Source organism: Scardinius erythrophthalmus (assembly GCF_964197995.2).
Source record: "Scardinius erythrophthalmus genome assembly, chromosome: 19".
NCBI classification, from domain to species: domain Eukaryota; kingdom Metazoa; phylum Chordata; class Actinopteri; order Cypriniformes; family Leuciscidae; genus Scardinius; species Scardinius erythrophthalmus.
The window spans coordinates 21,093,955-21,107,025 of NC_138239.1; the positions used below are offsets into that span (position 1 = coordinate 21,093,955).

At 36.0% G+C, this 13,071-nt stretch overlaps 1 protein-coding gene across 1 annotated transcript; it reads right to left on the reverse strand.

The window, feature by feature from the left end:
* Window positions 1-1,451: 1,451 nt before the first annotated feature.
* On the reverse strand, window positions 1,452-13,062 carry slc22a15 (solute carrier family 22 member 15). The gene is made up of 12 exons (XM_081347246.1): window positions 12,837-13,062; window positions 11,120-11,260; window positions 10,785-10,917; window positions 8,185-8,349; window positions 7,970-8,099; window positions 5,290-5,511; window positions 5,065-5,205; window positions 4,897-4,979; window positions 4,455-4,563; window positions 3,289-3,361; window positions 2,940-3,098; window positions 1,452-2,704 (listed from the first exon to the last, which is right to left on the reverse strand). The coding sequence occupies exons 1-12, from the start codon at window positions 12,918-12,920 to the stop codon at window positions 2,648-2,650; spliced, it is 1,497 nt and encodes a 498-aa protein (XP_081203372.1). The 5' UTR covers window positions 12,921-13,062; the 3' UTR covers window positions 1,452-2,647.
* Window positions 13,063-13,071: the final 9 nt, after the last annotated feature.

Consider the following 13,071-nt stretch of genomic DNA (forward strand, 5'->3'; position numbering starts at 1 on the left):
CATGCAACATAAGCACTGATGTACATCTGAGTGAACAAGACAGAGGAAAGTTATATTACAGTGGATTGCAAAAACATCAAAATAATTGTCCCAGGCCTGTTCCTCTTTTGTCTTGCACTGTCGTCACTCCTCCTTTTGTCCTCCCGGAGCTCCCCACGGCTCTCTGCCTCGCCCTGCTTGCCACCGCAGCCTCAATTATTTAGATTATTTACTTTAAGTACATCCTGAGATTTCTGATATTGTTGTAACTTAATTTATATTTACTTCACTTTATAAACTGTTTTGTCATGATCATGAAATACATATAGCCTATTAAAAAAAAAAGCCATTTATTAGTATGCTAAATGTAAAATAGCATAGTAAAAGGCCATTTTTGATTGCTTCTATTAAAAACAAAAATAAAATTTTGAAGTTTGTTATTTTTATTCTTTATTCTGAAGGCATTATTTTCACAGGTTCTTTTGCTTCTTTATACAGACAGAACCAGTACAGTGTGGCCTGAAGCGACAATCCTGCAAGTTCAGTCTCAGGTCATATTGTTCTATGATTTTCCAGAAATCGGGCTTCCTCCTAAGGCTTCATACCTGTGTTGATGAATCACCTTTCGAACACTTTCTTTCCACACCCACATACGAACACAGTCAATGATACTGACCTGATATTGAACCTGAGGTACTTTTTCTGTACCAGGTGTGTGACAGTTGTTGTGCTTCCTGAATGTGATTATGTTCTGAAAGTGAGAAAGTGACATCACTCCAGGCTTAATTGCTTCCATTACATAAATAAAAAAGTACCAAACAAGTTTATACTGTCCATTATGATTTGTGGGAAATCAGTCTTTCTGGAAACAGCATTTGGGTTGCTCATAGATGTGTTTGAGTAAGGGTGATTCGGAGGTAATTAAAATAAAGAGGTTTAGTTTCATTTCCTGTTTGCTTTTTTTTTGGGTTTATGAAAACAATTTTTTTTTATTAAAATTGGTTTAATTATTACTGATTAATCATTCCCTAAGCATCACGTGTGGAAACATCTTCCTTGAGAAATCATGCTAATATGCTGATTTATTATCAATGTTGGAAACAGTTGTGCTGCTTAATATTTGTTTATAAGCTGTGATACTTTTTCAGGATTCTTTGATGAATAAAAAGTTAAAAAAGAGAAGCAAGTATTTAAAATATAAATATTTTCTAACAATATACACTACCATTCAAAATTTTGGGGTCAGTAATTTTTTTTTTTTTTTTTAAAGAAATTAATTATTTTCAGTATGTGTTATTACATTGATAAAAAGTGATAGTAAAGATTTATATTGTTAGAAAAGATTTATATATATATATAAAAATCATAAATGTGTATATATATACACAATATTACAATTAAATCAACAAAATATAATTAGGTTTATGTCTGAGAGACATAATAACAAATTATGTTGTTTGTTTGTTTTTATTATAAGTTGAACACAAGATATATATAATGCACTCACGAAGCCACACCTTTGTACCTGCTGTTTATCTCCCTGTGCAGGGTGATACAATGCCCGTCAGGCCTTGGAGGAAGAATTAAAGAATGAAAACAGTTATTATAGTTAATGCCTGCTCTCCCTCAACCTGTTCCGTCAGCAACATGCAGTGCCACAGGCTGCGATTACAGCAAGGAAAGAGACGGAAACAAAACAAAAAAACAGGTTTGCGGTAGAAAGTTTTCTGCCAGCTTCTTTAATACTCCCAGCTCCTGAATCTTGTGGTTCACCTGAGCACTGTTCACCTGCGTCAATGCTGACATCATCACCATGAGGCCTGGAACAGGTCAAAGGTTACCTCAGTTCAGGAGAAGTGGCCTTCAACACAATGCCATCTACTGGTGACAGACGGACATGTACGTTCAAGCTCATTATATTACAGGCATTTATTTAAAAGCTTTTCCCTTAAATCTGAAGATTAAAACAAATGCATTTTCAGCAATGTACAGAAATATACACAAATATACATGTGTAACACTTCACTTCTCCCTTTGGAGAAACATAACTGGTCTCTTAGAAGTATATTCACCCAAAACATTATCAAATCAATTTATTCACTGATTATCCCCATGGAATTTTTAAAAATGTCCTCACCTGACAGAAATTAAATCCCTAAAATTGCATGTTCCACAGATAAAATACCAGCATAGAGGTTTGGAACAAAAAACAATGGCAGTAAATAAATGATATAATTAAGAATTTAGCTTGACCTATTTCTCTACAACAGCCTAAAATGATCTTTACCTCTAACAAAGATCCAGTATCACTATTTTGAAGTGTTGGCAACCATAATTGATTCATAGAATGCGAGCATATACACGCTGGTGAATGTTGTCACATCTCACATTAAAAAAAGAAAAAAGATTTAAACAATAGATCAAGATATCGGTTATACAAATGGCAGTAAACACGTGGAATTAGCAGAACTGTCAGACATTATGAAAAACTAGTTTACGACTGAGTATCTGGTCCTTTTTATTTTAAAACAGTCCTGATAGATACATCAGTTGAACTGATCCTTTCAGCAGATTTCTAGAAGGCACCTTTAGTCTTTCTGTATGGGACAACATTCTGACACTGGTTATTGTGCTTAGGGATTGGTCAAACGTTTCCAAAATCCTCGTCTCAGTCACTATCAGCTCCGTTGTGGTCAATTAAATGCTTGTCTTCCAAAAGGTGGACCTGTAAAAAACACACACGACAATCCATTATAAACAAAAGGTCTAATTGGGATTCTTATACAGTAATAATAAATGTAATGTAAGTCACTATAGATAAAAGCATCAGGTAGATGTAAACGTAAGGAGACATGAAACTACACAAAAACATTTGGACACAAAATGCTGTGATCAACCAAGCAGAAATAAGTACTCCAGAAAATTAATTCTTCTAATAATACATTTCTGCCCATGTTTACCTGCGGCTCTAAGATTCGCTGGTATTTTGGGCTGGACAGTTCATCAAGAGTTTCAGCAGCAGGTTTATTGAGCGTCTCCGGTAGGAGGAGCCCCAGGCAGCCCGCCGAAATCCCACTCAAACAGAACACCATAAAAGGCATGGAGGTGTGCAAGGATTTCTAAAAAAATGTAAATAAATAAATCAGTAATCAATTAATATAATAATAAAAAAATTATTGTATATACATTTTGTTATATGTATACTTAATATTTAAACATGAATTATTAATTACACAAAAAACTAAAATCTAATTTTTGTAAAATTATAAAATTGGCATTTCTCAAGTCAGCCAGTTTATAGCTACTTACCAAACTCGGCACAAACGGTGCCAGAATTCCCCCAACTCTACAGGACATGGAACACACACCCAACCCTGCATTCCTAACACACACAAACACACTTGCATTAGAATGAATCCAGCAGTGGGGTACTTTTGTTTTGTACTGACCAGAGGTCACATTAACATTCGTGTGCTAAGTGTGGTGTTGAACATGAAAAGTGGCGCGCAGTTTCTTAATTCAGAAATAAATACATTTAATCTACCCCTCACAGGGGAGAATTTTTCATTAAGGACCCTCTTAAGCATATGCTTGCTACTCTTGTAATAAAAGAAACATATGAAATAATACAACACACAATTTATCAATGATTTATTAAAAGATTAACAAAAATTACATTTTTAGGGCCATATGAAATCCGATTTTTTTCCGATTTAATAGTTGAATTCAATTTTAATAATTAAGAAGCATGTCTAATCAATTTAATTAATAAAACTTTCACTTTTTTTTTTAAATGTTTGCAATAACAGCAAATATATATATATTTTCAAATGAAATGTAATCTTTTAAAATGTAATCAAATGAAAATGTAACAATTCCTTTTATTTTTTAGCAAAAAAAAAACATGGAAGAAAAATGTATAATTCCTTAAATAAATTTAATAATTTTGTTATTTTCATTATTTTTATTACTTATTGATGTGAGAAGTACATTCTACTTTAGTGATATATTTCTGTTATCATTTCTTCAAGTTAAACCAAACCTTTACTTGAACGGGTTATCATGAAGACTTTTGAGTTTCTGTGTGCATATGATATGATTCAGCGATTCCGTCTGCGTTTTCTGCATTGCGGAAATCATAGTGCCCTTTCACGGACCCCTGGCTATGGGGCACGGACCCCTGATCTAGCCTATAAGCTCATCCTGTAAGTTCACGATTAAAAATAAAAATGTGAATGAAAACAAAAGCTCTTATTATTAGATTACAACGGAATTTGCATGACCCTGTTGGTCAAAATGATGGACAATGACATAGTCTGCTGTGGTACTGACATAAATTACTGACATTACCTATACTAGAGGGTGCAGTTTGCTCAAGCACAGATTCTTATTCTGTAAGGATATACATTTTATCACACGTTTCTACTTGTATAAGAACTAAAAACACATTACGTCAAAACATGCAAGTAAAGTACCTGATGACAGTTGGGTAGAGCTCTGACGTATACACATACGCAATATTAAATGCAGCACTGACCAGCAGTTTTCCCACTAGAGCCAATGACGTGGCACTTACTAAGGACCCTAAAAAAAAGCAAACAACAGGCTTGACATGATGTAGAATTAGGGAGAATATTGTTGAATCTAGATGTTAAGAAATTTGCTGGGAAAAATGCTTTTTTTTGCTGAATATATAAATGTTTATATACATACAGTATATTTACACACTGGCCCTAAAAAAGTATACTTTTAAATAATTACATAGATAAAATATAAACCAAGTGGCATCTGCAAACCTAAAACTTCTTATCTATAATCATGTAAAAAGAATCCTACTGTATGATGACAGATATACTCTGCGGCAAAATGGGAAATTTGATTCTAGTGAAAACCTAATTTATTCGGAAAGATGATCACCTGATACAGGTACAACCATTGTGAGCAGACAGGATAAACCTGCAAAGGCAAGAAAATTGGCCATTGACTTCCTCCTGCCTGCCCTGAAAGACAACAAATATGCTCAGATAATAATCGGAGAGAGTCTGATACAGCAGCGTGTGGATGTGATTGTGCGAGTGTATTTACCACTGTTTGTTAATGAAGTACATGCAGAGAGGGTAAGCAGGGAGTTCCACCAGCCCATACATGGCAACACTAAGGTAACGATTCCCTTTCTCTTCACTGGCATTGAGCGTCAACCCGTAATACACAAGGCTACAGGCATACCTGCGAAATAGGCATACACACACAAAGATTGAGTACATAAAAATGCACAAATGTTAAAATAGTTAAATGATAACAAATACTCACCACACATACATGAGCACCACAGTCCTCCAGCGCAGTATGGGATGTGTGAACAGCTGGAAAACCCCAGGGCCGGCTGCGTCCGGATTGCTGGAGGTGGCGGTCCGCCGGAGCTTCACTAGAATTCTGCCTTTCCCGTTCCTCACAGCAAAATACTGCAGGATGTCCTCGGCCTGCTTTGTGTGACCCCGAGAATAAAGCCAGCGTGGAGATTCTGGCAAATTCCTGGCATAGTCAGGGAAACACAATCACAGAAATTAGCTAGACATTCGCATTCTGCATTGAGATTTTAGATTAGATTCCCATATGATATGAACCTTTTTGAGGGGTGAATTTTTCAAGTGTTTTAATTATAATACAGGATTAATACTTTTCCTTGTGGTTGAGCTAGTTTTTTGCTCTTTTGCCACATTTATTGACATGCAATATCAGTGAAAGGACAGGAAATTACATATACAAAAATGTAGGGCTGTCAAACGATTAATCGCGATTAATCGCATCCAAAATAAAAGTTTGTGTTTACATAATTTATGTCTGTGTACGGAGTATAATTATTTTCTATATAAAAAAACACACACATGCATATATATATTTAAGAAAATGTGTTATTTATATAGAAAATATTTATATATATAATATAAATTATATATAATATAAATACACAGTATATACATGCAAATATTTCTTAAATATATACATGCATGTGTGTGTATTTATATATAGAAAATAATTATACACCGTACACACACATGTATTATGTAAAAACAAACTTTTATTTTGGATGCGATTAATCGCGATTAATCGTTTGACAGCCCTACAAATATGACATTTAAAAATTCGATTTAAAGGTTTTTTTGGGGTTTTTTTTGGTTGTTAATTTAGGCTAATTTATGGCAACAGGGTAGAAGTAACAAAACATACACAAACATACAATTCATTTACATTATCATTCAAAAGTTTGGGGTCAGTAAGTTTTTTTTGAGAAAAATAAATACTTTTTCAGTAAAGATGCATTAAAATTGATCAAAAGTAAAGACATACAAAGTAAACCAAAATTATATTTCAAATAAATGCTGTTCCTTTGAACTTTCTATTCATTAAAAAAACCTGAAAATATTGTTAGACATTTCAAAAGAAATATTAAGCAGCATAACTGACTCAACATTTATAATAATAAGAAATATTTTTAAACACCAAATCCTTATATTAGAATGATTTCTGAAGGATCATGTGACACTGAAGACTGGAGTAATGATGCTGAAAACTCAGCTTTGCATCACAGGAATACACTACATTTAAAGAAATAGAAACCAGTTATTTTAAATTGTAATAATACAATATTACAGTTTTTACTCTATTTTTTAATCAAATAAATTCTGCCTTAATAAAAGAGACCTTTTATTCAAAAACATAAAAAAAAAAATCTTACAGACCACAAACTTTTGAATGGCACTGTATAGATACTTGTTTGGGTGCACTTGAGATATCCTTTAAAGTCCCCCTGTGGTGAATTTCTTTTTTATATTTAAAGCTTTTAAATGTTGTTGTCTATGTATATGTCTATGTGGTGCTTTTAATATGCTTGAAAGGAACACTCCACCGTTTTTTCATATTAAACTATGTTATTCCCTTAACTAAGACGAGTTGATACATACCTCTCTCGTCTCAGTGCGTGCACTAAATCGCTCTGGCACGCGGCGACACTTTGATATGGCGCATAGCACTTGGGAGCACTTCGACTCGGCGCAGTAAAAAGTCACGTTGGTTCTAATGACAGAAGTGAGAGGGGGAGAGGATTTTTCAGGCGTGAGTTTTTACTGCATCGAGTCGAAGTGCTCCCGAGTCCCAAGTGCTATTCCGCCATACATTATAGTTATCCTTTTTACCCGCTTAGAAAAGCGCCGCGTTTTATTTTGTGTCACCATACTTGGTCGTGTAACTACTCGTGTAACTGTATTTAAATAGGGAAAACGTGGAGGTGTTTGGTCGCTTCTAACTTCATCTCTGTTTGGTCCCTAATGGATGAACTGGGCTAAGTGCTATCAAAGTGTCGCCGCGCGCCAGAGCGATTGAGTGCACGCACTGAGACGAGAGAGATGTATCAACTAGTCTTAGTTAAGGGAATAACATAGTTTAATATGAAAAAACGGTGGTGTTCCTTTAAGACAAACCATGTACAAATTCAAAAGTCAACACCATTGCTGAGTATTTTCTCCTTAAAACTGCATGAACCAAAGACAGTCTTAAAAACGCGGTTTGAAATCGCTGGTGATCATCAACGAGTGGATCTCTGAGCTGGTGCGAGTGAGACTAATTTGCATATTCATAGAACCGCATATACTAAATAAGGCAAGGGTGTAGAGTTACTGTCAAGCTATTTTAAGGCATGAAGAAAGTTTTTCCTTGAATCTTTTTTTTTTTTTTTTATATGTCATTTTGGTGGTCAAAGATGAGTTTTAAGGTATACAATTATTGACTACAGGGGGAGTTAAGACAAAAAAAAACAAAACAATTATTTGTTCTCTCTTAGAATACATCTTCACCAAGGCTTAGTGTTCTCGACACCAAAAGCAGCTTTACACAGCACCCTTTCACTGTAAACAAATCACTTGTGACAATTATAATGAAGTCACAGTGCTGTAGTTTAACAGGAAGTAATGATCCGACTAAACCACTTGCTTACACACAAAGCAGGAAGAGCAAAAGTCCCGGACAGTTGGCCACAGTTGCTAGGTTCCGCCACGGCCGAACATAATAACCTAAGGCGCCGAACAGAGCGATGCCCACTGCAAAGGTCATATTAGTCAAGGTCCCTGGATCAAAGACAATCAAATTAGCTTTATAAGACTACTGTGAAAGTAAACAACAAAAGTGATTTTATTATTAATTCATGTGCACCTGTCATAGCCCAGTAGGACTTTCCCACATATTCCTGAGTGAGAACAAAGCAGACCAATGCCATTCCTCCGTTCATCAACCCCACCAGCAGTCGAGACACAGCAAACAACTCATAGCTGGGCGCTAACGCTGTGCCGTACCCAAACAAGACCTCAAAAAACAGACCTGAGAGAGAGAAAATGGTTTAAACAGAGGTCACAATAACAACAACAACACATTAAACTGTTGTTTAAGGAAAGGTTTTATGTTTGTTTTTTTTGCTCTTGGCTTTCAGTCGGTTGTGTATCAGAAACAACACATAACTTCTTTGTAAAACAGCTATAGATGGTCAAATAGATGGAAAAAGAAATGGCCAATCACAATTAGGGTTGCAAAGGGGCGGAAAATTTCCGGTAAATTTCCAGAAAGTTTCCGGTAAATTTCCATGGGAAGTTAAGCTGGGGAATTTTGGAAATATTCATTACCACGGCAACTGCTTGCGCGTCCACCCTGAAAGTAACTGTACACACAAGAGACGGATAGATACATTATTTAAGGTTATTTCTATTCGTTAGAATATTGATATATGAACTTGTTGACAAGTAAGCCCCGTTGCGAGCATGTGCGTCTCTCTAAACTTTCAGTGTGCTGCACTGCTCTAGTTGACTTCTGCGCCTCCCGTGAAAATATCACGTTAATTTTGAAAACGTAATTCCTTTTGTGGATCCTCTTGGTCTTTCTTCATGTTTCTTTGACAAATATCAGTGTCTCAGTCTCACGCACGCTGCACGTGAGTTAACCACGCCTACTTATTTACATGTCGCGGTATACACAGAATAAAAAAGTCTGTTACGGTTGACATTTTCTTCCGCGGTAACGATATATACCGTCATACTGCCCAGCCCTACTTATGTGGTAAATAAAGTTATGCTAGCTTATTTAGCATCTAACTTATCAGCTTGCTATCTACTAGATGAATACATTTGTATGTGATATTTGCAATTTAAACATTTAATAAATATATTTCCCCATAATATCATCAAAACTTCACTTTGTTTAGTCCACAGGCTCAAATGTGTGCCTTCAATAGTCTTGTGCTTTGGGCTTCTGTACATGTGATGGAGGCATGCACAGTGCCAGTAGGGGGTGTGGTCTCAATAGCCATGCAGTAAGCAGTGTGCTATGTGCATGTGATTGAGGAATGGCATGGATATTCAAGTGTATTTGAATGGCATCTGTTTGTTTTAGTCAAGATTATGCTAAAATATACTTTCCTCAACTATATTTAAGTTCCCTATGAAGAGCCAACCTTCAACTTTGAAAATTCCCAGTTTATTCCCGTTTATTCCCATAAATTCCTGTTAATTCCCTTAAATTCCCATTAATACCCATGGAAAGTTTCCATCTTTGAAAATTCCCAGAATTTTGCAACCCTAATCACAATTGAGAATGCAAATACTACAATGATGTAATCCCTGATGATTCAAAACATTTCATCATCAATTAAAAACATTTCAGATTGTATTCCTAAATTACTTAAAATTATAAAAATGAACACTTTAAAGGGATAGTTCACCCAAAAATGAAAATTAGCCCTTGATTTACTCACCCTCAAGCCATCCTAGGTGAATATGGCATTCTTCTTTCATACGAATACAATCGGAGTTATATTAAAAAAATGTCCTGGCTCTTCCAAGCTTTATATTGCAAGTGGATGGATGTGGAAGTCCATCAAAGTGCATCCATCCATGATCAAAGTCCTCCACACCGCCTTCTGAAGCGAAGCTTCGTGCAAGAAAAATATCCATATTTAAAACTTTATCGACTAAAATAACTAGCTTCCGGCAGACGGCCGTACGCATCGATTCACGGCGAAAGAGTAACCCTTGACCTTGACACATTGGCGAACACGGAAGTGCAGAGGACAGAGCAAAACAAAACACCAGTCACGATTTAGAAGTCTAAAACCACAATTTTTAAAGAGAGATGTCGGAGGAGCTTGAGTTTGTTGCCCAGCCCTGTTTGTTTGAACCGCGAGAGGCGTCAAAGCTTACACTACTCCTACATCCTACATCCTACATCGTCAAGTGTTACTCTTTTGGCATAAGTCAACTTGTGTAGGCCGCCTGCCGGAAGCTAGTTATTTTAGTTGATAAAGTTTCAAATATGGATATTTTTCTTACACAAACGCATCAATTCGCTTCAGAAGGCCTTTATTAACCCCCAGAGCCGTGTGGAGAACTTTTATCATGGATGGATGCACTTTGATGGACTTAAAAAAATATACATCCATTCACTGCCATTATAAAGCTGGGAAGAGCCAGGACATTTTTTAATATAGCTCTGATTGTATTCATCTGAAAGAAGAATGTCATATACACATAGGATGACTTGGGGGTGAGTAAATCATGGGCTAATTTTCATTTTTGGGTGAACTATCCCTTTAAGGCTGACATTATCTACAAAAAAAAGTTTAAACAGACTGCAGATGTTTAGTACTTGTGGTTAAACGTTAGAAAACCCGTAACCTGGAATGTTTGAGGCCTTGAAAGCACTGTAATAATATGAAAATGTAGATTATAATTTAGTAAAGAACAAAAACCAGTTAATCTAAATCCTACCAGTTAGAAAAACCGGCTTCCTTCCGATCTTATCAGAGAGTGGTCCAAACAGGACATTTCCGATCAGCACACCAGCAAAGAACAGGGACCCAGCCAAGTTCACTTTGTAGGCTTGATGTTTAATTAGGTACCACTGCAAGAGAAGATCAAAAGAAATATCAAATAGTTTGAATATGCATTCATTAATTCATTCATCTGCTGTCCTGTCCAGACACAAATATTATAATATAAACACAGTTCTTCCTGATTTGAAATAAAGTATAGATTTGTATTCGAAAACTGAGCAAGCTTAAACCAAGTTTGTTTGATGCGCAAAACTGATGACAGTCTCTTACCTCAGTCACGATTGAGCTGATATCCTCAGTGAACTTCACACTGTGTTGAGTTACATCACCACCTTCAGTAAACGGTTCTACATGATATTCTGGCACAGCACCCACTAAAATTATGAGCATGGACTGACATGCCATGTAAATCTGTTAAAAAAAAAATATTTCAGGTTACTTAACTTTCATTAATCTAGACCCAGTTCCCTTCCAGTAAATGAACAATATTTGCACTGATCTCAGATCAGTGCAAATATAAACTCTGATATGTTAGTGATAATCACTAGAATGTTCAGAAAGAAGCCATTTTTCTTTCAGGATAATCTTATACGTGGCTTGAGTTATGCATCCTTCGCAAAGATGTATCTTCGCCGATTCTAGCCTAACTGAAGAACCACCAGATCACTAATCCTCCAACAAATTACACAATGGGTGTAATTTGAGAGACTGTGGGTTGTAGGCCTCTTCAGTTCTCTGTCTAAATATTAGAGGACCAGGTGTTGGGTTAAGCTGAAACCTCCATCAGAGAAGATCAGAATCAGACAGATCTGTCTTTGTGAAGGGCGCGTGACAAAAGCCACGTACAAGGTTATCCTGGAAGAAAACATGCTTCCTTCTGCTGTGTTCCCCAAATCGAAGGATTGGCTTTTCCCACAGGAAAATGCTCCATGCCACACAGCCAGGACAATCAATCAAGATTGAGGACGGAGGACCACCAGATCAAGACTCTGTCATGGCCATCACAATATCCAGACCTGAACCCCACTGAAAACCTCTGGAATGTGATCAAGAGGAAGATGGAATCAAAAGCCATCAAACAAAGCCGAGCTGCTTGAATTTGTTTTTTTGCCAGGAGTGGCATAAAGTCACCAAACAGCAATGTGAAAAAACTGGTGGTGGAGAGCATGCCATTGCCAAGACGCATGAAAGCGGTATTTTGAAATCAGGGTTATTCCACCAAATATTGATTTCTAAACTCTTCATAAGTTTAAACATTAGCATCGTGTTTTTAAAAAAAAAAATGTATATAAGCTTGTTTTCTTTATATTATTCAAGGTCTGAAAACACGGCATCTTTTTTTGTTATTTGGACCAGTTGTCATTTCCTGCAAACACATGTTCTATGCTCAAGCTTTTGTAATTAATGATCTTTAAATAATTGTGCTTATATGTACTGTCAGTGTCACAAACATGCTATATCAGCTTCATCACTCATTTTATGGGACAGTTTTTTTTATATATATATATATATATTTTCCTTAATATTATTTAGTACGTTCCATTATGAAACTGCCATCTTCATTATAATGACTGCTAAATTTGTGAACGCCAATTTGACAGTTTGAGTCATATTGAGCAATAGGTAGGGAAAACATACATTTGGAAGCAGGAGATATACCTCTGAATATTAATTCAAAGTATTACATGATATATAAACATTTTCGCTTTTGTTGCCCAGTAATGGCTCCAGGGCCTTACATTGAAAATTCAATACTAATGACACAAGCAAGCATATTAATGCCTGACTGAAACTAGGTCAATTTAAAGCAAATACATCCTACTGCAAGAAGATAAGATAAGGCAAATATGACAAGGCTTTAAAGATTTGAACCCTCAAATATAAGTTTTGCATAATTACTGACTTGTGTGACCAGAAATATACAATGTTCCTAAACAAACACGTTAGTCCAATGTTTACGGATTTGCATGTTTCATTATTAACTTACCTGTAGGAAAACCAGGATGGTGATCATCCGCTTCTGGTGTCTACCGAATTCTCCAACCACCTGGAAAGCCTCCTCTATATCCATCCCAGGGTCAAATTATCCGACTGCATGCCATCGAGTGTAATTTTACATTTTCATTAATGGATCTGATAGCAACTGAGGTTGCAGATGCTCCGATGTAATCTGGCTTCCCTTTGCAGACGTGGAATGAAACCACGTGGTACATAGAGTGATT

Coding starts and splice junctions, on each gene's coding strand:
- slc22a15 (XM_081347246.1), bottom strand. CDS start 12,920: ATGGATATAGAGGAGGCTTTCCAGGTGGTTGGAGAATTCGGTAGACAC. Junction 11,261..12,836: donor CCATCCTGGTTTTCCTACAG/GTAAGTTAATAA, acceptor TTTTTTTAACAG/ATTTACATGGCATGTCAGTC. Junction 4,980..5,064: donor TACTTCATTAACAAACAGTG/GTAAATACACTC, acceptor GTTGTCTTTCAG/GGCAGGCAGGAGGAAGTCAA.